Source organism: Ursus maritimus, unplaced genomic scaffold, assembly GCF_017311325.1.
Source record: "Ursus maritimus isolate PB19 unplaced genomic scaffold, ASM1731132v1 scaffold_13, whole genome shotgun sequence".
Lineage (NCBI taxonomy): Eukaryota > Metazoa > Chordata > Mammalia > Carnivora > Ursidae > Ursus > Ursus maritimus.
In genome coordinates this window covers 54,055,068-54,080,677 of record NW_024423675.1, presented here as the reverse complement: position 1 = coordinate 54,080,677, position 25,610 = coordinate 54,055,068, and the positions used below count along the sequence as shown (strand labels likewise).

Here is a 25,610-nt window from a genome sequence, read left to right as displayed (position 1 = left end):
TGCCCCTAGAAATCTTTTTATTAGAGGTATTTGGAAACCAGAATTTAAAGAGGAAGTTAGACTGCAAAGGATGACTTGTGATTTCCACACTAATTTTAGCTGTTTAAAAAGCAAAACACTGCAGTGTAAAGCAGAACTGCAAAATCAGTTCCAACTAAATAAACCTTTATAAATGAAACTAATAATTTTCTATTTTAGCCTGAAGGTAAAAATGTTTGATTCTATATTTCTCCAAAATAGCAGACAAGCTTCTGTCTTTTGTAAAAAAGCTTTTAATAGATTTTTTCTTTTTTCTCTTTTTTGGGTAATAATTGCCGTATTTCATCATATTTGGCATGTTATAAACTTTTAAAATTGCAGTATAGTTGACATACAATGTTATAGTAGTTTCAGGTGAAGAGCATAGTGATTCAACAACTTTATACATTACACAATGCTCATCATGATGTTACCATCTGTCACCATACAAAGCTACTACCATATTATTGACCATATTCCCTATTCTGTACTTTTCACCCCTGAGACTTATCTATTTTATACCTGGAAGTTTGTACCACTTAATCCCCTTCACCTATTTTGCTCATCTCTCCCCACCCCAGTGATCATTAGTTTGTTCTCTGTATTTATTAGTCTGCCTCTGTTTTGTTGTTGTTGGTTTTTTTCGATTCCACAAATAAGTGAAATGATATGGTATATTATATTTGTCTTATTTCACTAGCTTGAAAAGACACATGCATGCCTATGCTTACTGCAGCATTATTTACAATAACCAAATATGGAAGCAACCTAAGTGTCCACTGATAGATGAATGAATAAAGAAGGTGTGTGTATGTGTGTGTACACAAGGGAATATTATTCAGCCACAAAGAAGGAAATCTTGCCATTCACAACAGCATGGATGAACCTAAACAGTATTATGCCAAGTGAATTACTGGACTGTGTGGGATTTCTAATTTTTGAGGAATTTCCATACTGTTTTCCATAGAAGCTATTATAAATTTAAATTCCCACCAACAGTACACAAGGGTTCCCCTTTTCTCCACATCCTCATCAATACTTGTTATTTCTTGTCCTTCAAGTTTTAAATTTTTAGTTGTCTTTGATACTAGTCACTCCTGACTGGTGTGAGGGGTTATCTCATTGTAGTTTTGACTGGCATTTCCCTCATGATGAGTGATACTGAGCATCTTTTCATGTGTCTGTTGGCTATCCGCATGTCTTTGTTGGAAAAATGTCTATTCAGGTCCTTTGCCCATTTTAAAATTGGATTATTTGGGGTTTTTTTGGGTGGTGAGTTGTATGAATGCTTTATATATTTTAAATATTAATCTCTTATCAGGTATATTGTTTGTGAGTATCTTCTCCCACTCAGTAGTTGCCTGTTCATTTTGTTGATGATTTCCTTGCTGTGCAAAAGCTTTTTCGTTTGATAATGGCTTTTGTTTCGCTTGCCTGAGGAGACATGTCTGGAAAACTGTAGCTAAGGCCAATGTCAAAGAGATTACTGCCTATGTTTTAAGAATTTTATGGTTTCAGGCCTTACATTTAGGTTAATGTAATTAATGGTTAATCCATTTTGAGCTTAGTTTTGTGTATGAGTGGTCCAGTTTCATTCTCCATTGTAAATTCTTGCCTCCTTTGTTGTAGATTAATTGATGATGTACGTGTGGGTTTATTTCTGGGTACTCTATTCTGTTTCATTGGTCTGTGTGTCTATTTTTGTGCCAGTACATTTTTTTTTAAAGATTTTATTTATTTATTTATTTGACAGAGAGAGAGAGAGAGACAGCCAGTGAGAGAGGGAACACAAGCAGGGGGAGTGGGAGAGGAAGAAGCAGGCTCCGAGCGGAGATGCCTGATGTGGGGCTCGATCCCAGAACGCTGGGATCACGCCCTGAGCCGAAGGCAGACGCTTAGCGACTGCGCCACCCAGGCGCCCCCAGTACCATATATTGAAACTGGGATTGTGAGACTTCCAGCTTTGTTCTTTCTCAAGATAGCTTTGGCTATTTGGGGTCTTTGGGTTCCATACAAATTTTCGGCTTATTTATTCTAGTTCTGTGAAAAATACCATTGGTATTTTGGTAGGGACTGCATCGAATCTCAATGTAGATTGCTCTGGTAGTAAAGACATTTAGCAGTATCAATTCTTCCAATTCATGAGCATGGTATATCTTTCCATTTGTTTGTGTTGTCTTCAATTTCCTTCATCAATGTCTTAGTTTTTAGAGTACAGGTATTTGTATTTTAGTTTTCTTTGATGCAACTAAGAGTGGGGTTGTTCTCTTAATTTCTCTTCTGCTACATTGTTGTTAGTGTATAGAAATGTAACAAATTTCTGCATATTAATTTTGTGTCCTACAACTTTACTGAATTCATTTATTAATTCTAATAGTTTTTTTGGTGAAGTCTTCAGTGTTATCTATATATAGTATATCATCTGCAAATAGTGACAGTTTTATTTCTTCCTTATCAATTTGGATACTTTTCTTTTTCTTATATGATTGCTGCAGCTAGGAACTTCTAGTTGAATAAATGTTGAATAAAAATGGCAAAAGTGGGCATCCTTGTCTTGTTCCTGATCTTAGAGGAACAACTTCTAGTTTTTCACAAATGATTATAATGTTAGCTATGGGTCTGCCATATAAGGCCTTTATTTTGTTGAGGTATGTTCCCTCCAAACCCACTTTGTTGAGTTTTTATCATGAAGAGATGTTGAGTTTTGTCAGATGCTTTTTCTACATCACTTTATTAATGTGGTGTATCATGCTGATTGATCTGTACATATTAAACCATCCTTGCATCCCTGGAATAAATCCTACCTGACTGTGGCGAATGATCCTTTTAGTGTATTGTTGAATTGCATTTGCTAATATTTTGTTGAGTGTTTTTTGCATCTATGTTCATCTGGGATACTGGCCTGTAATTTTCTTTTTTTGTAGTGTCTTTGTCTGGTTTTGTTTATCAGGGTAATGCTGGCCTTGTAGAATAAATTTGGAAGTTTTCCTTCCTCTTTTACTTTTTGGAATAGTTTGAGAAGGACAGATACTAACTCTTCCTTAAATGCTTGGCAGAATTCACCTATGAAGCCGTCTGATCCTGGACTTTTGTTTGTTGAGAGTTTTTTGATTCCAGACTCAGTTTTGTTACTAGTAATCAGTCTGTTCACATTTTCTGTTTCTTCCTGATTCAGTCCCAGAATAGTGTTTATTTATAGGAATTTATCCATTTCTTCTAGGTTGTTGAAATCTTGGCATAAAACTTTTCATAGTAATCCTTTATAATCCTTTGTATTTCTGTAGTGTTGGTTGTTACTTCTCCTCTTTCATTTTTTATTTTATTTATTTGAGCCCTCTCTTTTCCCTGATGTGTCTGGTTAAAGGTTTATCAATTTTGCTTATGTTTTTAAAGAACTAGATCTTGGTTTCATTGATCTTTTCTATTTTTCTTAGACTCTATTTTGTTTATTTCCACTCTGATCTTTAATATTTCCTTCCTTTTACTAACTTTGGGCTTTGTTTGTTCTTTTTCTAATTCCTCTAAGTATAGAGTTAGATTATCTGAGATTTTTTTTTTTGTTTCTTGAGGTAGGTCTCTATCACCATAAACTTCTCTCTTAGAGCTGCTTTTGCTGCATTCCAGAGAATTTGAACCTGTGCTTTCATTTTCATTTGTCTCCAAGTATTTTTTTATTTCCTGTGATTTCTTCATTGATGCATTGGTTGTTTAAAATGTTGTTCAGCCTCCACATATTTGTGGTTTTTTCCCAATTGTTCCCTTGTAATTGACTTCTAGTTTTATAGCATTGTGGTTGGAAAGATGCTTGACATGACTTCAGTCTTAAGTTCATTGAGACTTGTTTTGTGGCCTAACATATGTGATCTATCCTGGAGACTGTTCGATGTGTACTTCATGATATGTATTCTGCTGTTTTTGGATGAAATGTTCTCTATCTATCTCTTAAGTCCATGTGTTCTAATGGGTTGTTCATAAGCCACTGTTTCCTTATTTTCTGTCTGGAAGATCTCTCCACTGATATAAGTGCACTGTTAAAGTTCCCTACTATTATTGTATTACTGTCAATTTCTCTCTTTATATCTGTTAATATTTGCTTCATATGTTTAGGTGCTCCTCTGTTGGGTGTATAGATATGTACAATTGTAATATCCTTTTGTTGATCTCTTTACATTGCACAATCCCTTTTTTTGTCTCTTGTTGCAGTCTTTGTTTTAAAGTCTGCTTTGTCTGATGTAAGTACGGCTACCCCAGTTTGTTTGTTTGCTTCTATATGCAAGGAGCATCTTTTTTCCATCCCTTTCCTTTCAGTCAGTATCTTTAGGTCTGAAGTGAGTCTCTTGTAGGGAGCATACAGATGGGCCTTGTTATTTTACCATCCAGTCACCCTATATCTTTTGACTGGAGGATTCAGACCATTTACATTCAAAGTAATTACTGATAGACATACTTATTACCATTTTGTGGTTTTCTGGTTGTTTCTGTAGTTCCTCTACGTTCCTTTCTTCTTTTGTATTATGTTATGTTTGGATTCCTTTCTCTTTATTTTTTGTGTATCTATTACAGGTTTTTGATCGGTGGTTACCATGAAGTTCATATGTAACAACCTAAGTATATAGCAGTCCATATGAAGTTGATGATCCCTATAGCTCAAACACATTCTAAAAGCACTGTTTTTACTTTCTCCTCTATGTTTTATGTATATGTCATATTTTATGTCTTTTTATTTTGTGAGTCCCTTAACTAATTTTTTTTTAGATATAGTTGATTTTACTACTTTTGTCTTTCAACCTTCAAACTAAGTTTTATAAGTAATTGATCAACTATCTTTACCATATGTTTGCTCTCACCCGGGAAATTTTTTCATTTCATTATTTTCTTATTTCTAGTTATGGCCTTTTCTTGTCCCTTTAACTTTTCTTATGAGGCTGGATTAGTGGTGATGAACTCTAACTTTTGTTTGTCTGGGAAACTCTAGCTCTCCAATTCTAAATGATAATTCTGCCGAGCAGTATCCTGGTTATAAGTTTTTTCCTTTCAGCACTTTGAATATATCATGCCACTCCCTTCTGGCTGCAGTTTCTGTTGCAAAATTAGCTGATAGTCTCATGGGGTTTTTCCTTATATATAAATAGTTCCTGTTCTCTTACTGCTTTTAAGATTCTCTATCTTTAATCTTTGACATTTTCATTATGTGTCTTGGTGTAGATCTCTTTGGGCTCATCTTATTTGGGACTGTCTGTGCTTCCTGAACCTGGATGTATGTTTCCTTCCCCAGGTTAGTAAAGTTTTCAACTATAATCTCTTAAAGTAAGTTTTCTGTCCTTTTCTCCCTTTCTCCTCCTTCTGGGACCTCTATAATGTGAATGTTATTATTCCTGATGTTCCAGAGAGGTCCCTTAACCTAGCCTCATTTTTTTTTTTTTAAAGATTTTATTTATTTATTTGACAGAGATAGAGACAGCCAGTGAGAGAGGGAACACAAGCAGGGGGAGTGGGAGAGGAAGAAGCAGGCTCATAGCAGAGGAGCCTGATGTGGGGCTCGATCCCAGAACGCCGGGATCACGCCCTGAGCTGAAGACAGATGCTTAACCGCTGTGCCACCCAGGCGCCCCAAACCTAGCCTCATTTTTTAACATGCTTTTTTCTTTTTGCTGTTCAGCTTGGGTGCTTTCCATCACCCTGGCTCTAGATGGTTGATCCATTCTTCTGCATCCTCTAATCTGCTGCTGAGTCCCTCTAGTGTATTTTTCATTTCATTAATTGTATTCTTCAGCTCTATTTTTATATTTTATATCTCTTTGTTGAAGGTCTCACTGAACTCATCCACTCTCCTCTCAAGTATGATGAGCATCTTTATGACCATTACTTTGAATTCTTTATCAAGCAGATTGTTTATTTCTGTTTCATTTAGTTCCTTTTCTGAATTTTCGTTTGTTTGTTTGGAGCACATTCCAGTCTCATTTTGACTTCCTGCGTTTGTTTCTATGACTTAGGGAACAGAGCTACCTCTCCCAATCATGAAGGAAAGGCTCCGTGTAGGAATGTCCCTATACAGACTGCATGTGCCTGGCAGCTTTGGCTGGCTGGCAGTAGCTGTGGTGGGTACAGGCTGAGGGGCACTGGTGTGCACTGCACCGTGGGCCACCTTGGTGGCATGGCTGGAGCTCAGGTGGGCACAGGTGGAGGGGGCTATTTTGGAAGGATGGCTGGAGCTGATGGGGGAAGAGGTGCAAGTATTGCTGAGAGGGAAGGCTGGCTAGAGTGGCTAGACTCTGCTCCCATTTATGCTATCAAGGAGGTGGAAGAGGGTAAACTTAGTGCTTGCTTGCACTTCTGACCCCAGAGAGAGTCCCAGCAGTTCTCCCACCACTTGGCAGATGCTCTAGGGTTGGTATATGGGTTTTCTTCACTTTATTCTAGGTGCCCTTTATTTTTATTTATTTGAGGGAGAGCGAGCACATGAAGGGGAGGGGGGAGAGGGAGAGCAAGAAGACGACTCCTCATTGAGCAGGGAGCCTGAGCAGGGCTCGATCCCAGGACCGCAGGACCATGACTAAACTGAAGGCATATGCTTAACCGACTGAGCCACCCAGGCATCCCTCTAAATCACAGCTTTTTTGGGGGGCCAGGGTGGGCAAATCTGTGCATGGGTCCCTCAGTGCCCTCTCTCCCCTCTGCAGTTCACAGTGTAGGGGGTGGGGTTCCCATGGTTACAGTGTCTCCATCTTTCCTTCCAATCTCTATGTGGTCCTTCTATCCTTTGCTGTGCAGAAGCTGTTCAATCAGCTCAGTTCTTCAGGAGGAACTGCTCTATATGTAGGTGTAGATATGGTACGTCCACAAGAAGAGGTGGGTTTAGGGTCTTCCTATGACAACATCTTGGACCCCTCCCCTTAACATATTATACATTTAAGGAAACGCTTCCATCTGTGCTTTCTACTATTCTACCTTTCCTTACTTTTTATCTCCATGAAAAATTTCAAACATATATAGAAACAGGATAGTAAAATAAACCCTCATGTTCTTATCCTGCTTCAAATTGTCAAGACCAGTCTTATTAATCTATTTCCCATCTATCCTCCATCTACATACTCCCTCTTGCACTCAATGCATAAGTACTGGTTGATGTTGAAGCAAAACAGGAATCTTTTTATAAAAAAAATTCTAGTTTTTGAGAGAGTGAAAAGATTATATTAAAGCAACTCGTTCAGAGTCTGGGAATACCCACTTTGCTTATTTTAAGGAGCTAGGCTATGCCACTGTTTTCTTTATTCCTTTATTCAGTTAACATCTAAACGGCATCTTGTATTTTAACCACTGCTTACTGTGACAAATGCCCTAATCTCACTTTTGCTCTTCTATAATAATAGTTCATTGCATTCCAGCTAACTATGTTTAGAAACATTTAAATTAAAAAACAAAACAAAACAAAACACGAAGATACAGCTAGTTCTAATCAAATTATATTTAAACAAAAATGAGGGAGTGGAGAGAACAGGATACCTAGTGAGACTATGAAAAGTCTTTGTTACAAACCAAAGAGCTAATAACGTACCTATTCTTTCTTGTTCTCATTTCTCTCTATATTTTAAGTCCTAGAGTAAAAAAATCCACACACATATTTTGACATACCCTTGTTTCGTGTGCACACAAATCTGATTATCAATGATGTAAAATGACAGTAGGTAATAGTTTTCAAAAATCATTCGTCTGAAATTCAGAGTATTGTGATTATACAGAATTATGCATAAATTAAACAGAATACTCATGAAAAATAAACTTCCCTAAGCTGTCTTTCTCATCAGTTATCAAAAATTTTAAAGAGAACAAATTTTTGCACCTGATTATCTTTTCCCCCAGACTTGCTATTTTAGGAGTATATATGAATCCTAAGGACATGCATATATTACTTTTAAGGAATGAAGTACATTACACTTTTGCATCCTCCCCCGTCCCCAGCATGTAAGTGAAAAGAAGCAACTATCTTCCTAATGAATTCATCCACGAATGCCACAGTCTGAAGCACTTCTAAAGTGGAAGGTTGCTAAAAACAAATTTTCTAAAATCTTGCTTTTCAGAATGTAATGGTTTTCACATTAATGAATACACTAACCTTTGGGTTTTGGTGGCACAGGACCTACAAATCCAATATTGTCATAAAAGTTATGAATAGCGCTGGGATTAAAATGTGGTCCTGAAATATATAAAAAGTAAATATATCAATGTTTATAGCTCAAAAATATTTAATTTTATTTTTTAAAAAGCAAATATTTTCTTTCTAAAAAAGATCACAGTATAAATAGAAGAAATGCTTTTCATTTATTTTGCACCTCTAATCTCAAATTACATGTAAGGATGTCAAAACAGCTGAGGTAGGTATAATACAGTACTCACAACAGAAGCCTAAGTGGTAAATGGGGGGACAGGTCAAATTAAACTATAGTAAGACAGTAACAGAATTAGAACTACACCACTGTTCTATGTGACAAGTTAAAATAACTTAAAATTGAACAATTTAAAATATAATTTCAAATGATCGAACAAACAGCTTGGCCCCAAGTAAGTATTAAAAACCTTGCACTAATTTAATGTAACGGTTCAGAGGACAAAAAGAACAAGCTCAAGAACTATAGCTGCTAGACCAGCACTAACTTCCTTTTTCCCTCTTTAAAGTTAAACTATGGCATCTTCAGTGAATGTTTCAAGATACACGACTTATTAAGGTTTTTAAAAGAAAATACATTATCATCTTTCAGTTTGATGGATTTTCAGCACACCCTTAAGAGAGTAATTAAGGATTTCTTTTTTGTTGGCTTCCTTCTCTTATCCTGTCTTTTCCATTTCATTTATTTCTATTATTTCCCTAACTTCAGAATTAGGTTTAAGTTATACAATTTCCTTTTAGTTGTCTATGGAACTGAATTAAATTGTCAAGATTTTTTGCTATAATAACAAAGTATTGCTTATCACTAATAGCTCAAGTTTTCATAATAAGCTTTCACTGTTCTAAAAAATGTATAAGCCATGTTTTTATTCTCTTCTCTGTTTTATCAATTAAGATAGTGCCATTAGGGTGGGGATGCCTTTTTAATTAGGTTCTTAAAGCATGATTCTTGAAAAGTAAAAGGAAAAAAGGAAAACAGGAAAAAGACATGAGTACCTATATTTTAACCTTAGTATTGTAAAAAATATGATATTATACATTCTACTAATATATAACAGTAATACTTTTGACAATACAGCCAGACATACTAATCACTGTCTTCCCTTAACATGAGACAAAAGCAGCTTTGAATAATACAAATTTTATCAAATTATTCATATACCAAATACATAATTTCTTCTGGAAGGGGGGGCAGAGAGAAAAACCCAATAGTTTTTTAGTACTATCTGGCTCCAAAGTCAAATCTGAGACAATAAGATTATAACTGATAACTTTGTTTTCAGTCACAGGAAAAGAGTTGATAAATTAATACAATGAGTGTCAGTTGAATATGCACTGAACTTTACCTCGGGCTTGAAAAAGATCAATTTCTTTGGTTAAGCAGTCAATGTCAATCTGGAGTTGTCTATTACAACTTCTCAACTGCTGCATTTCTTCGAGCTGAAAAATAATTCCGTGTGAGAAGGATCTATGGTGGATTCTCTCGTCATTAGTTAACAAAGAGTGGAGTTTGGCAGGGGAGGGTAAGGGCAAAGAAACAAGAGCATTTCTAGAAAACTAGATCAACCTTTTACACTTATAACAGATTGCCTATTCTCAAGTTCAAGCACAGAGGTCATAAGAGTTATATAAAGACTTACTGAAGGTATTTGGGATATGGAATTTGATCTTTTCAGGCGCCTTCTAGTTAGATTATTTTCCATTTCATTGACCTCAGATTTTAGTTTATCCAGCTTTTTCTTTTGAATCTCAAGTTCTCTTTGAAGTCGTTCCATTCTGGCCTTCTGGTGTACCAACAGAGCTGCAACACATATTCGTAAACATGAGGACCCACCCACTTTAGTCAATTAACCTTTAAGTAGCCTTGGGAAAACAAAGCAAGTGAATATTTCTGTGACAAACAAGAGTATGCCAAGATACCTTAAAACAAATTATTCTGAGTTTAAATGTTTAAAATTTCAAAATTTTTAACTTGAAAATTATTTTAATTATTTAAGAAGAAAAATGTTGCTACTTTTTAAAAATATTTTTTAGAAAGTGTTTGGATAAACCCACTTTATGGCTAAGGACAGTATTTTTAGTAGCCTATTACCTCTCTAAAGGCTCCAGTCTAGTCAACTAATCTACTAACTACTATTTAATTCACATCTGACCCTCTGAAAGGATAACACCTTCTAAGAAGCCTCCTGTGTTTGGACTTTGCATAAGGTATTCTAATATGAACACTTTATAGACATTTTAAAAGGGAATATGGGTTAAGCTAAATCCATTTTCTTGTATGCAACAAATAAAACAGAATGATTTTAATCCATACGAATGTTAACATTAAATTGTTAATTTTTTTTTTAAAGAGAGAGAGTGCAACCATGTGAGCAGGGGTGGGAAGGGGAGGGGGGCAGAGGGAGAGGGAGAATCTTAAATAGGCTCCACGTTCAGTGCAGAGCCCGATATGGGGCTCAATCTCAAGACCTCAAGATCATGACCCTAGTCAAAACCAACAGTTAGACACTTAACAAACTGAGCTACCCAGGTACTCTAAAATGTGAAACATTAGTATTAAATTGTTCAAATCACAAAGTAAAAATGATACCACTTAAAGAAATCACTTATATTTGTGGAGATATTTTCCCAAGATTTTTTTTGTTTGCATTTGTGTTTTTGTTTTTTTAGAGAAGGAGATAGAGAGAGAGCGCATAGGGCAGGGAGGGGCAAAGGGAGAGGGAGAGAGAGAATCTTAAGCAGGCTCCATGCTCAGCACAGTGCATGACATGGGGCTCGATCTCACAACCCTGAGGATCATGATCCGAGCCAAAATCGAGAGTTGGATGCTTAACCCAGGTGCCCTTATTTTCCTAAGATTTTTAAAGAAAGAAATTATGCAGTTAATCCTGTAGCATGAATGATAAACTGCTTGGGAAACCTTATTAAGCCATAACAATCAGCATATGTTCTTGTGATTAATCCTTGGACAATGTAGGCCTCTTTTTTAGGATACTGGACTGGGAGTGAAGATACCTGTATCTACTTCTATAAAACGTCAGCTCAGGATGATTCTACCATGAGAAAACAGGCAGATTTAGAAAAGTACAATTAACCTTTAAAAATGAAAACTAGCTATTAAAATGAAAAACTCAAGTAGATTAAACAGTTAATGCTGAACAGTCATCTTCAACTAATCTGAAATTTCTATGAATCTAAAAAATAAGAAAAAGGCTCTGGCATATTAAGGTATATTTGGGCCATTCACTCTAGCAGTATATTCTAGAACCAGAACTAGGGTATGGAGTGGGGGAGGCCGTTAAGCTCAAGTACTTCAAATAGTTGATAATTTTTCCCAACAAAATCTGACACTGTTATAATCTGTAGATGCTTCCCTCTGTAATTCTTTCTTATTTATTGGAAGAAATAAAAACGAGGGCATAATGTTTCAAGTTTTAAAAACTATGGCTGATTCTTTTTGATAAACACTAAAACCCTGTTAAACTTTCTCCCATTTTAATATATATTCTGTCACTGCAGGGAGGTGTTTTTGGAGATAAACATGTTCCTGGTTGAAAACTTGCTGTGTCTTTGTTACTTTCCTATCAAGTTTTTTTTTTTTTTTTAAGATTTTATTTATTTATTTTGACAGAGAGAGCACCAGCAAGAGAGGGAACACAAGCAGGGGGAGTGGGAGAGGAAGAAGCAGGCTCCCAGCAGAGCAGGGAGCCCGATGCGGGACTCGATCCCAGGACCCTGGGATCAGGCCCTGAGCCGAAGGCAGACGCTTAACGACTGAACTACCCAGGCGCCCCCCTATCAAGCCTGTTTTGTCAGGCTTCTATCAATTTGACTTATTTATCTGAACTGCAGTTTTATCCATTTCCAAAATATACGAATTCTACATTAGGGTTTGTTCATTCTCCTAAAAGAAGATGAGGATGTGGGCTGTTATTTTTTGAGTGGGACAAAAAGAGAAGAAAAGCTGGCAGCAGGACTGCAGTAAGAATGAAGGACAAGGCAGAGGAAGATGTGGAATAATATACTTTCCTTCATTTCTAAACTCCAACCATCTTGCCAACAATGTGTCTCAAGTGGCATTACTTAGAAATTTGTTCAAATTTGTGATTATTTTATTTAAAAGTATCATTTCTTAAAATTAATACTCAAGATGTTCTCCCTAATGACTAAATCCTTCAATATTCTCTAAAAACCAAACAATGGTTTATATTTATGCTGAAATGATAAAACATGATATACATTTGTGGTACTATTTATTGTGAAGCAGGGATGAGAACAGATTTCCTGAGAAACTGAAACCCAACTTATATCACATATGAGTGATCAAAATTTATACTGTAAGAGCAGAGAGAGAACCTCAGGGTGAGAAATTATTATGACAATTATCCCCAGGCTAGTGATTTCCTTGGAGGCCCTGGCAGAAGCAAATGCAACCCACTTCCACTACCAGGGAGCTATTACTATGGGATCCATATGGAAAAACCCTCAATGAAGAGAAGCTCTCAACAGAAAACCATGACCAAACAAGAAAGTGATCTACCATGAGAATCAATGGTCCAGAAAGAGCCCCCAAACTTAAACTAAAAGGCAGCTTACAGAATAGGAAAATATATTTGCAAATGATGTATCTGATAAAGGGTTAGTGTCCAAAATCTACAAATAACTTATAAAACTCAACACCCAAAAAACAAATAATCCATCCAGTAAAGAAATGGGTTGAAGACATGAACAGACATTTTTCCAAAGAAGACATCCAGATGGCTAACGGACACATGAAAAGATGCTCAACATCACTCATCATCAGGGAAATACAAATCAAAACCACAAGGAGATACCACCCCACACCTGTCAAAATGGCTAAAATTAACACAGGAAACAACAGAAGTTGGGGAAGATGCAAAGAAAGGGGAACCCTCTTACACTGTTGGTGAGAATGCAAACTGGTGCAGTCACTCTGGAAAACAGTATGGAATTTCGTCAAAAAGGTTAAAAATAGAACTACCCTACAATCCAGCAAATTGCACTATTAGGTATTTACCCAAAGGATACAAATACAAATTCAAAGGGGGTACATGCAGCCTGATGTTTAAAGCAGCGTTATCAACAATAGCCAAACCACGGAAAGAGCCCAAGTGTCCACCGACTAACGAATGGATGAAGAAGCCGTAGATATAGCATTTAGTGTATGCATATATATGTATGTACACACACAGTGGGATACTATTCAGCCATCAAAAAGAATGAAATCTTGCCTTCTGCAATGATGTGGATGGAGCTAGAGTGGATATGCTAAGCAAAATAAGTCAGTCAGAGAAAGACAAATACCACATTTCACTTATATGCGGGAATTTAGGAAACCAAACAGATGAACATATGAGAGAGAGAGAAGAGGGTAGCAAAAAAAAGAGAGAGAAAGAGGGTAGCAAACCATAACAGACTCTTAACTACACAGAACAAACAGGGTTGATGGAGGGAAGAAGGTGGGGGATGGGCTAAGTGGGCGATGGGCATTAAGGAGGGCACTTGTGATGAGCACTGGGTGTTGTATGTAAGTGATGAATCACTAAATTCTATTCCTGAAACCAATATTACACTATGTGTTAAACTAATAGAATTTAAATAAAAATTTGGAAAGAAAAAAAAAAAAGGAAAAGTACCATAACAACTTCTAGAAATGAAATACAGTCAGTGAAATGAAAAAGTCAAATAGATTAAACAGCAGATTAGATATAGTCAAAGACAGTTAGTGACCTGGAAGATAAATCTAAGATCATTACCCAGAACACACAGAGATAAAGCCACAGCAAACATGAAACGGGTTAAGATATCTCACATAAATCTAAAAAGGAGTTCCAGAAGGAGACAACAGAAAGAATGGAGGAGAGGCAAAATTCGAAGAGATGCTTGCTGAAAATTTTCCAAAACTTAAAGAAAAGAAATAACAGAATCCAGAAGATAATGGCATAATTTGATCATCTAACTAGATTATCAGAACATGGATGAATAGCTACATTTTTAGATAAAGTTTGGGGGAATTTACCAACCACAGATTGCTGCTGAAAGAACTACTAATGATGTTTTTTGATAAGATGGAAATTAATACAAAAGGAAAGAACAGATGAATAAATCCAAATAAAGTTCTAACTCTAAAACAAAGGAGAAAGACCATGGCAGTGGGTGGGGTGGCATAAATTGCTTAGAAAAAAGAAAAACTAAAACATTAGAAAGTAACAAGAAACTGGAAATATGAAGACCAGAGAAGCATTCTAAGGTCTTAAAGTATTTAGGAAGAATACTCTCCAATGTTGCTAAACCAACTATACATGTTAGGGGCGCCTGGCTGGCTTAGTCAGTAGAGCACGTGACTCTTGCTGTTGGGTGTGGAGTCTACTTAAACACACACACACACACACACACACACACACGTTAAATATTCTGGGATCACTATTAGAGAAAGCTAAATAGAATGCAGTTTCTAAGTTAAAAGAAAGACCAAACAAAAGGAGATATAATAAAGATCTGATTAAACTTAGATGGCAGGAAAGGAAGAAAAAAGGAAAGAAATAGAAAATAAATTATGACAAGAATAATTCCAAATATATCAGTAATCACAACTGCAATTTAATTAAATGTATTTGTTTAGATATAAGAGATCTGCATGTTAGATTTTTAAAATTTAGCTACATGCTGTTCATAAGAAACACATTTAAAACAATTCACTCACACATTCTTTTAATATATTGACAGTCTACTTATGAAATCAACGAACAGGCAAAAATCCCTGCCCTTGTGGGGCTTACATTATAGAGGTAGGAGAGATGCTCTGTGTGTGTGTGTGTGTGTGTGTGTGTGTGTGTGTGTGCAAGAACAAGGCTCTAAACAAGTGGTCAACAAACTATGGACCACTGGACAAAAACAGCCCACTGCCTGTTCTGTGAAAAAAGTGTTACTGGAGTACAGCCAAGCTCACTTGTTTACTTATTGTCTGTGGCTGTTTTTGTGTTACAACAGCAGAATTGGATAGCTGTGACAGAAACTGCATGGCTTGCAAACTCATACGTAGTTTATTTACTATTTGGCCCTTTATCAGATCATGTGGAGACTTGATCATATTAGGAAGTTTGAGTAAAAGGGGGCCCCATCACAGAAAGGTCAGGAGTAAAAGGACTAAAGTAAAATAAATATTCTATGCTTTGGGTACCACTCTAAGAGGCACAAAGTAAGAGCAGCCACTTGCTGGGGATATTCAAAGTGTGTGGTACACTAAACGCAACATCAAAACCTGAACCCAGCTCCGTTCCTAACTAAACTGACCCAGCCCTTTAAAAACCCACAGAAAAGAGAGGTGTTCCCATTTCTGGGTGTAAATACTACTTATCCCAGTCTCTTCTGTTTTGTTTTTTTTTACACACAATATTTGGCATTCAACAAGAAACTATGAGACATACAGAAAGGCAAGAGAAAAATTCAACTTATCACCAAGAGATAAGGCAATCAACAGAACCATACTAAAAGATGACCCAGATGCTAGAACTACCTGACAGGGAATTTAAAACTAACTGATTAATATGTTAAAGGATCTAGTTAAAAAGTGGACAACAGGCAGGAACAAAGAGATAATTTGAGAAATGGAAATCATAAAAAAAAAGTCAAATGCTAGAAATTAAATATGGCATCAGGGATAACGAATTCCTTCAACAGACTTACTAGCACACTGGATACAGAAGAATCAGTGAACTTGAAAGACAGATATTACCCAAACATGAAGAAAAAAGTGAAAAAAAGAACAAAGCATCCAAGAGATGCAGGAAATATCAGTCTAATACACATGTAATCAGTGAAAAACAAGTCAGAAGAAATATTTGAAGAGATAATGGGCAAATACCCTCCAAAATTAAGGAAAGACAACAAATCACAGATCAAAAAGGCCGGAGATCTCCAAGTAGTATTAAAACAAATCAGACACATCATAGTCAAACTACTGAAAACCAAAGACAGAGAAAATCTTGAAGGCTGCTAGGTAAGTTTTTTTTTTTTTTTTTTTTTTTTTAAAAGATCTGTTTATTTATTTTAGAAAGACAGAGAGTGCGTGCCCAACAGTGGGGCGGGGAGGGACAGAGGGAGAGAGAATCCTTAAGCAGACTCCCTGCTGAGCGCAGAGCCTGACAGGGAGCTTGATCCCAGGACCCTGAGATCATGATCTGTGCCGAAATCAAAAGCCAACCGCCCAAACAACTGAGCAACCAGGTGCCCCCACTAGAGAAGTTTTGAAAGTGACATACCAGGCGACTGTAACACTGAAATAAAGCAAGTGTAGTAATACTCATTTCAGAAAAAAAAAATTGATTTCAGGGCAAAATATGTTATGAGATAAAGAGGCTTCTTTACTTAATGATAAAAGGGTGAGGGGGAAGCTAGCATTCAACTTTAACGGTTTCAAAAAACACAGAAGAACATTCAAATTTATTTTTGAACCAACACATCTCAGAACATACATTGCAGGACAGGGGCTGAACACTCTCCTAGTCACAGAGAGCTCCACTAGTAATCCCCAATATGATATTTTTAATGTTTCTATCAAAATAGGAAAGTAAACCACAGAGGTGAGAGCTACACAGAAGACCAGTATTAGTAGGAGACATCCTTTAACAACAACAGGCAGAAATGTGATTCAAAAAGATTTAGGAGAAATGAAGGAGCCAGAGCTGCTGAAGGTTGTGGGGATATTTTGAAGTTAAAGAGTAAATTCTTCAGAATGTTTCTGAGATAGGAAAAATATTACATCCCTGGCAATTCACAAGGAGAGGAGTTTTTACAACGGCTAAAGACATGGCTTGCCTCTGGGAAAAATGGCAAGATATATCCTATGATTAGACTGAAGCCCTGAAGTAAAATACTATGAATCCATTGCCTCAGAATTTATGAGAGATTTCTTTCCAGTGAAAACAAAATCTTAGAGCAGAGTTATAATGACTATGTTACTTGGAAATGACAAATATAGTTTAGAGACTATTCAGGATCTTTTAAGTATGATTGTTAATTATAAACAAAATAAAAAGTGTTCTGAAGATAGTAGCAAAGAGATATGACCCTCTATTTCATAGCAATTCTTTCTTCTAAGTGCCTGGATTTCTATGTGTCTAGTTCACTTTCACTTGTGGCTTGGGATTTTTAGATAGAAATCTGAGAAAGATGAACAACAAAGAAAAGAGGGCGGGGCCAAGGTGAATCACTATGAAAATTCAGCTAAAGCCAATGAACTCTTTTTCTCTAGTTGTGGTCTGTCTACCAATTTTAACCTTTACTATATAAACCATTATACAATACATATCCATTAAGAACCATTATTAGACTCATAATGAAGAAAAGTAATTATAGTCTTTTTATAAAGACAGTTTTGCTCTGAATCAGGCTCCACCTAATGGAGTTAGCTTTCACAGTCCTTCATTCTTACATAAGAACCAAGAGCCATGTATCACCATACATTTCAGGAACATCTGACACGTAAAAGATCTAGAAAAAGAGAAAGACTAAACCCAGATTAAATAGAGATAATTCAGGAGACAGACAAAAACTTAGATCCTAATTAGCATAATTAAGAGATCTGAGATATTCATACACCCATAAAACAATCTGCTGTGAGAAAGGAATTAGAGAATTAGTTCTTAGAAATTAAAAACATCATTGCTGAAATGAAATTTCTTTTTTTTTTTTTTTTAAGATTTTATTTATTTATTCGACAGAGATAGAGACAGCCAGCGAGAGAGGGAACACAAGCAGGGGGAGTGGGAGAGGAAGAAGCAGGCTCATAGTGGAGGAGCCTGATGTGGGACTCGATCCCATAACGCCGGGATCACGCCCTGAGCCGAAGGCAGACGCTTAACCGCTGTGCCACCCAGGCGCCCCTGAAATGAAATTTCATACATGGGTTGGGATAAAAATTAAGGAAGTATACTCAATTACAGAATAGGAAAGATAGGAAGTAGAGTACTTGAGGATATAACGATGAGAAATAGAAGGCTAGTCTAGGATGTCAAATAGCTGAATAAGACAAGTTTTAGAAAAGAGACAATGGAGAAACTGGGAATCAGGAGGGGATTTCCAGAACTGAAGGGAGACACTAGCCTTTCAACTGAAGGAGTTCACTGAATGTGGAACAAGGATAATTTAAAGAAAAACCTAAATCTAGATACATAATTGTGTCTGTATACAGAAGATCCATATAGACATATATGTGTATATACACATATATAACAGGTATTATAAAATATATATATATATACATATAAATGTATGCATACAAGTGTGTATACCTTGATAAAAATAACATCCAGTCATATATGAGTAGTTAAACTATAATAAGGCATCGGTAAAGACTGTGCTTTAGTTTTATTTGTGATATTTGCATTGTAACAGTATTTCATTCAGCCAAAAACACATTAATTAAATTTTTACAGTACTGGAATCCAAGATTTTCTGGATTGGATGTGGAGCCCAATGCAGGGCTTAAACTTACAACCCTGAGATGAAGACCTGGGCTGAAGAGTCAGATGCTTAACCAACTGAACAACCCAGGCACCCCCAAGATAATTTTAATAGTAAAGGAGCTTAAGTTAATTTCTATACTACCTGTTCAAAGGGCATTAAATAAATTAATACCGTGAGTAAAGTGTGAAGGAAGGAAACAAAGTTGAACTATTTCAAGAGCTTATATATTATTACTTTGTATTTATAAATCAGTATCCCACTAACAGAGAAACTTTTTTTTGTTAGATGAATTCATTGCATTTCACACTCGAAAAAATTCAGCATTTTAGATTTTTCATTATTAAGTACATCTCTCAACTAAACCTCAAACTCCTTGAGAGTAAACACTGAATTCAGTTTTGTAACACGGGTGTCTAGTATTAAACCTTGACAATGGTAGGCACTTGATAAATATCTATTAAACATAAAATAATGACAACAATTTGACTTCTAATGAATGATAGAGTAAAATACTAATTTTTGGTCCAAGAAATAGAAATATTGATAAAACAGAAATGTGAAATTTATTTTAGAGTCTCTTTGAATGCTTAGTTTTAGTATTTATCACTTAGCACAACTGAATACATTTTGAAATATGGCAAGACTTCTCGGTTGCTCACAATGCAGAAAGATGGCTTTTTTTAATATGCTACTTTTACCAAGGAAATAAAATAGCTGATGTATTTAACATCTCGATCACACACTGACTTTGTTTTCTAAACCTACCTATCTACTTTACCTTTGAAATACACAAGAAGGGAGAGGGAGGATGAATAACGAAGAAAAAAAATTCAGTACCTTTTAAACTCTCTTTCAGTCAAAATTACATTTTAATAGATAAAGGTAATTTAAGCATGCAACTCCCTCTTGTGGTTGTTAAAATAACTATTAGTTAATTCAAATACTAGGGCCCTTAAACCACTCCTCTGGGCATTTTTTTTTAAGCAGCAGTTTTAGAAATCTTAGTCTTTACCCAGCTTTTGTCAACTTCCAGTGAATGACGGAAACAACTTCTTACTCAACTTTATTTGTAATTAGAAAAACACACTTCAAGTTTCAGATGGTGTTAGCTTTACTAATTTTAGGTATTTTACAGTGTAAATAACATCTAATTTCTCCAAAAGTTAAAAAAAAAAAGGGAGGATGCAGTGTGCATATTAAAAGAATACCTTTGCCACTGGAAAATGTAACAGGTATTTATGGATACAAAGATCTTGGGCTTATTAATGAGAGAGAGAGAAATTTGCCATCCGAAACATAATAGATACTTATTTCTAATGTCTTTTATACTTTTGTCTGTCATGACAATTTTATAAGCCTAAGTCAGGTACATGCCTAAGTCACTGTACCTAACGAGGTACAATGTCAGCGTCTAAAATAAATCAAGACTTTTCTGGACTGTAACTGTTGACAGCAGGGGTATTTGTTGTATATGCCAATGTGTAATTATTGTCACCTATTTAGTAATGGACTCACAAAGGATTCAGAGATGGTAATTACTCATTAAAATAAACATCCTGATGTTCTCTTCTATTTTGCCATCTTTCAGCAGAGTTTGAAATCAGGTCTTTCAATAGTGCTGCAACTGGGTCTGTAATCTGGGCAACAGAAATAATAGAACTATGAGGAATGATGCTTAACTCCTGTAATTATTTTTAAGAAACTTAAATGACTTATACATTCATATTAATAATAGATGAGTATAAGGCTTCCGCTAGATAAACACTTTGTTGGCCTTTATTTGTATATAAGTAAGATTCTTTTTTTTTTTTTTTAAAGATTTTATTTATTTATTCGACAGACATAGAGACAGGCAGCGAGAGAGGGAACACAAACAGGGCGAGTGGGAGAGGAAGAAGCAGGCTCATAGCAGAAGAGCCTGATGTGGGGCTCGATCCCATACGCCGGGATCACACCCTGAGCCAAAGGCAGACGCTTAACTGCTGTGCCACCCAGGCGCCCCTATAAGTAAGATTCTAAATGCAATCTTACAGCATTAAAATACAGGTACTGTCTAAAATTTTTGTTTTAGAGAAAAAGAAAACCAGGCCCTAGAGATACCAAAAGAGCCTCCAAGAAATACAACTAAATGAACCATAAAGGAACTGGGGACGTTTATAGCTTAGGCTTATCCTTTTAAAGGGGACTATGGCAGTTATTTTCAAGTTTTTGAAGGGCTGCCATAGGAAAGAGAAATGAGGCCAGTTCGATATGGTTGCAAAGAATATCACTATAATTTAAGAGAAGTGCAAGATTTCTGATCTTTTGAAATCCTGGAATGTTGTGAAGGGCCAGTTTCTAAATAAGACATAAAACCTAGAAACCAGAAAGAAAAAAAGGTTGATAAGTTTGGGGGTGCCTGGGTGGCACAGCGGTTAAGCGTCTGCCTTCGGCTCAGGGCGTGATCCCGGCGTATGGGATCGAGCCCCACATCAGGCTCTTCTGCTATGAGCCTGCTTCTTCCTCTCCCACTCCCCCTGCTTGTGTTCCCTCTCTCGCTGGCTGTCTCTATCCCTGTCGAATAAATAAATAAAAAATCTTAAAAAAAAAAAAAGGTTGATAAGTTTGAATATATGAAAGTAAAAAAAAATTATAAAACCAAAAAATTTATTGATCAAGTTAAAAGTAATAATGTATTAGAAAAAAACAGACTAGGTACCCCATAAAAACAGGCAAGTTCACAAAATACAAACAGCTTAAAAATTAATACATGAAAAGATGCTCAACCTCACTCATATTAAAGATGCAAATTTTTAAAAACCAAAACAATACATTTTTGCCTACCAGACTGACAAAGATGTATTTTTTTCCAATCACTTACATAGTGATGGGTAGGGGAGGGAAGAAGGAAAAGAACATTGTTATAAACATCACCAAAAGTGTTCCTTATTTTACAAATATGAGAGCTTAAACTGGAAGTTAGAGTCTCAAAACTGGCAACATGTTCTGTGGTAGTCATCAGAGTGTCCCTCACCAAATATTTCTGGCTCTTTGCCTTTTAGGTATGTATGGTAGAATTATGCCTCCCCATTCTCTAGCAATCAGATGTGGTTAGGTGTGGCTCTGTAACTTGCTTTACTACAGAGTAACAACATGTCAGGGTAGAAGCTTAAGGAATCAGTACTGATTTGCTGTATTTCTTTTGTCTTGCCTGAACAAACATGGAGGCATGGAAAGGAGCTTCCCTCAACCTGGGTCCTTAAGTGAGGATGATAGAGAACAGAGCCCACCAGCTAATCTATAGTGGCAAGTGAGCGAGAGATAAACTTAGGTTGTTAAAGACAGTTTGTTACTGAAACATAACCAAGCCTAAATGATATATCTATCAAAATTAAAAATACACATATCCTTTGACACAGCAGTTCCACTCCTGGTAATCTCTTCTGCCAACATACTTGGACATGGGCATAAATAAGTATGTACAGGATTTTTATTGCAGCAGTTTGTAAAACCAAGACCTTAAGGTCTATCTATAAAGAAAGGACTGGTTATGGATTATGGTACAAAATACTATGTAGCCATTTTTTAAGAAAAGAGATCTGCACTTGCTGACATGAAATACTCTCAAAGAGACAGAGACCAAAAAAATGATAAAGACAACTTTTCACTACACACCCTTTTGTTCTGATTGCATTTTTTAAAATCAAGTATATGTAGAAAACTATTTTAGTGCAATTTGTATCAGAATCCCAGCTGACTTCTCTGTAGAAATTGACAAGTTGATTCTAAAATTTATATGGAACACGACAAATAGCCAAAATAATCTTGAAAAAGAACAATGTAGAATTTATACGTCTCAATTTCAAAACTTACTGCAAAGTAACAATAATCAAGAGAGTGTAGTACTGGCATAAAGGTAGACATATACATCAATGAAAAATAATTAAGAGTCCAGAAATAAACTCATGGGTTTATGGTCAACTGGTTTTCTATGAGGATGCCAAGACCATTCAATGAGGAAAGAAAAGTCTTTTCAACAGATGGTGCTGGGATAGCTGGATAAGCTGCATGTAAAAGAATGAAGTTAGGCCCTTACCTCATTCTATTATGCGGAAATTAATTCAAAATACATCAAAGACCAAAATAAGAGCACTAAAACTATAAAACTCTTAGGAGAAAACACAGGAGTAATTCTCATGACTTCTGATTTAGCAACTGATTCTTAGATATGACACCAAAAACATGAGCAATGAAAGGAGAAACAGCAAAATAAATAAGTTGGACTACAGCTAAATTAAAAACTTTTCTGCCTCATAATGCACTATCAAGAAAACAGAAAGACAGGGGTGCCTGGCTGGCTCAGTCGGTAGAGCATGCAACTCTTGATTATGGGGGTCCTAAGTTCAAGCCCCATGTTGGGCGTAGAGCTTACTTAAAAAAAGAGAAAAAAATTCACAAAATGGGAAAAAATAGTTACAAATCATATTAAGAGGCTTACATTTAGAATATACAGAGATCCATACAACTCAATAACAAAAAGACAAATTACCCAATTTAAAAGGGGCACAGGATACAAACAGACATTTCTCCAAAGAAAATACACAAATGGACAATAAACACATGTGCTAATCCTCAATGTCATTAGCCACCAGAGAAATGCAAATCAAAACTACAATGAGATACTACTTTATAGTGAGTAGGATGGCAAGATTCAAAGTCAAACAATGGCAAATATTGTTGATGTAGAGAAATCAAAATCCTCATATACAGCTGGTGGAATCGGCCAAATGGTGCAGTCACTTTGGAAAACAGTCTGCCAGTTCCTCAATGGTTAAACACAGAATTACCATGTGAATCAGGAATTCCACTCCCAGTATATGTTCAAGAGAAATAAAAACAAATGTCCACAAAAAAGTGTACATGAATGTTTACAGTAGTATTCATAACAGCCAAAGATGGAAACAACCACATGTCCATCAACTGATGAATGAACAAAAACGTAGTATGTATCTATATAATAGCACATTATTTGGCTATAAAAAGGAATGAAGTACCAACACATGCTACAACACGGATTAACTTCTGAAACATTATGCCAGCTGAAAAAAGCCAGTCACAGAAGACTATGTATTATGTAATTCCATTTATATGAGGCGTCTAGAAGATGTAAATCTAGAGACAGAAAAGTAGATGAGTGGCTGCTTAGGGCTAAGGCTGGGGGTAATGGGATAGGCAGGTGAGGAGTTTCTTTCTGAGGTGATAAAAATGTTTACTATTGGTGGTGTTTATGGTGGCACATAAGTGACTATACCAAAAATCACTGATCTGTACTCTGTAAATAAGTGAATTTCACAGGATTAACTCTATTTTAATAAAGCTATTAAAATAATGACTGAAGTTTTTAACCGACTGAGCCACTGAGGTGCCCCATGACTGAACTTTTTAAAAAAGAATGACACAGATTTGTATATGCTGAAATGCAATGATCTTAAGATGTTAAGCAGAAACGGTGTAGTCTCTCTCCACAATGTTTGTTATATATGCCATAGGGTATGTATAGATTATAAAATCCTGCGTATGTGTATTTACATATACCCATATACGGATAGTGTATCCCCACTACAGAGGGGTGTGTGCATGTGATTATGAAGACAAGGAGGATAAAGTGGCTAATGGAGGTTACCTCTGAGAGTTAAGTGGTGGGAGGGCTGGTGGGAAGATACAGGCAGGGGCTGAAAGGAGACACATTTTTATTTCATCTTCCTTTTTGGGGGGTTTGAAATGTATCATATGTGTATGTTGCATAATACTTTTCAAAGAGACCAGTTTAAATAGGAAATAACTTGCTAGGAGACAGCGTGTGGAGTATGCTGCCATAGGAGGCAGCTCGTTTCTCTTCAGGTGCGCAAGCATGTACAGAATGGATTTACACTTACTAGAGACCTTGTAGGACTGAGTGTTGGCTGGGCAAATGGACTGGATAACCTTGGTAGAATTTGAGATGACTTTAAAAGTCTCTTCCAACCCTGAGATTTATTTCAAATTAAAAAAGGTGGTTAGTCTTGAGATTGGGAAGAACCTATGAAAATTCTGCAGGTTTGATGTCAATTAAGCTTAATTTTCATTAATGATTTAACATAATCTCAAGGTGAACAAAGTAGGTCAACATTCTAAAACATGGCATTTCTAATCAGATGTATAAAATAAAGGCAAAATGCACATTTAAAAATCTGAACTGAAGTTATATCTCCTCTTGAAAAGAATATTTAGCACTCTCATTTTTTGTCAAGATTAAGCATTTTTATTAAATCTTGTTGAATAGATAGGTGTAGTGATTTGGAGGAAAGCACTGGTTAAAAAAAAATGACGAGGAATGAGAAATACAGAGGCCAAGATGCTAATTTTCATGTCGTATTTTTCTAATTTGTTTTTCTATTTTAGGTTCAAAGTTAAGGCTACTGCTTAATAATATGATAGAACCAAAAATATAACTGGAAAAAAGTACTGAGGTATCATTAAAAATGTTTATGACCTTTATGTATGTAATTTTTAGTACTGCACAGATGGATTTCTGGAAATAACAAAGAAGAAATCATTTTTGGCTTCAGTGGTAGTTTGGTAAGAGCCTTTGGCATCGAAAGCAGGCCCTTTCCCTTCCCTGCCATGAAAACTGGTTTGAATTGGTGAAGCATTTGCTCTCCATATCCATAGAAGTTGCCAATGTTACTAAAAGCATACTTCTATGAACAGGTGAGGAACACCAGAAAGTCTCAGAATACAGTGAATGATCAGGTATTTACTGGTACTTTCAGAAGTTAGGTAGAGTCAGGTAGTGACTCAAGGGGGGGAATGTAGCTATTTGGCTACATAGTAACCTTACTACTGCTGAGCAATTTTCACTTCAATATTTGTTCTTCTCAGCAGGTAAAATAAGAGTCTTCTTCTCATCCACAGACAATGA

The 25,610-nt window shown here is 36.0% G+C and overlaps 1 protein-coding gene across 3 annotated transcripts in view; it reads right to left on the bottom strand.

Annotated features, from left to right (window-relative positions):
• The window catches only part of TAB2 (TGF-beta activated kinase 1 (MAP3K7) binding protein 2), a 61,740-nt gene that overhangs the window by 4,141 nt on the left and 31,989 nt on the right, over positions 1-25,610 (bottom strand). For all 3 annotated transcript variants that reach the window (XR_005834410.1, XM_008695012.2, XM_040627943.1), the window contains exons 4-6: positions 9,823-9,983; positions 9,529-9,622; positions 8,132-8,212 (exon numbers count right to left, since the gene is read on the bottom strand). Coding sequence is in view for 2 of the 3 variants with exons in the window: in XM_008695012.2 (XP_008693234.2) it covers positions 8,132-8,212; positions 9,529-9,622; positions 9,823-9,983 (336 nt within the window). In the remaining variant the exon portion in view is untranslated. The remainder of the gene's footprint in view (positions 1-8,131; positions 8,213-9,528; positions 9,623-9,822; positions 9,984-25,610) is intronic.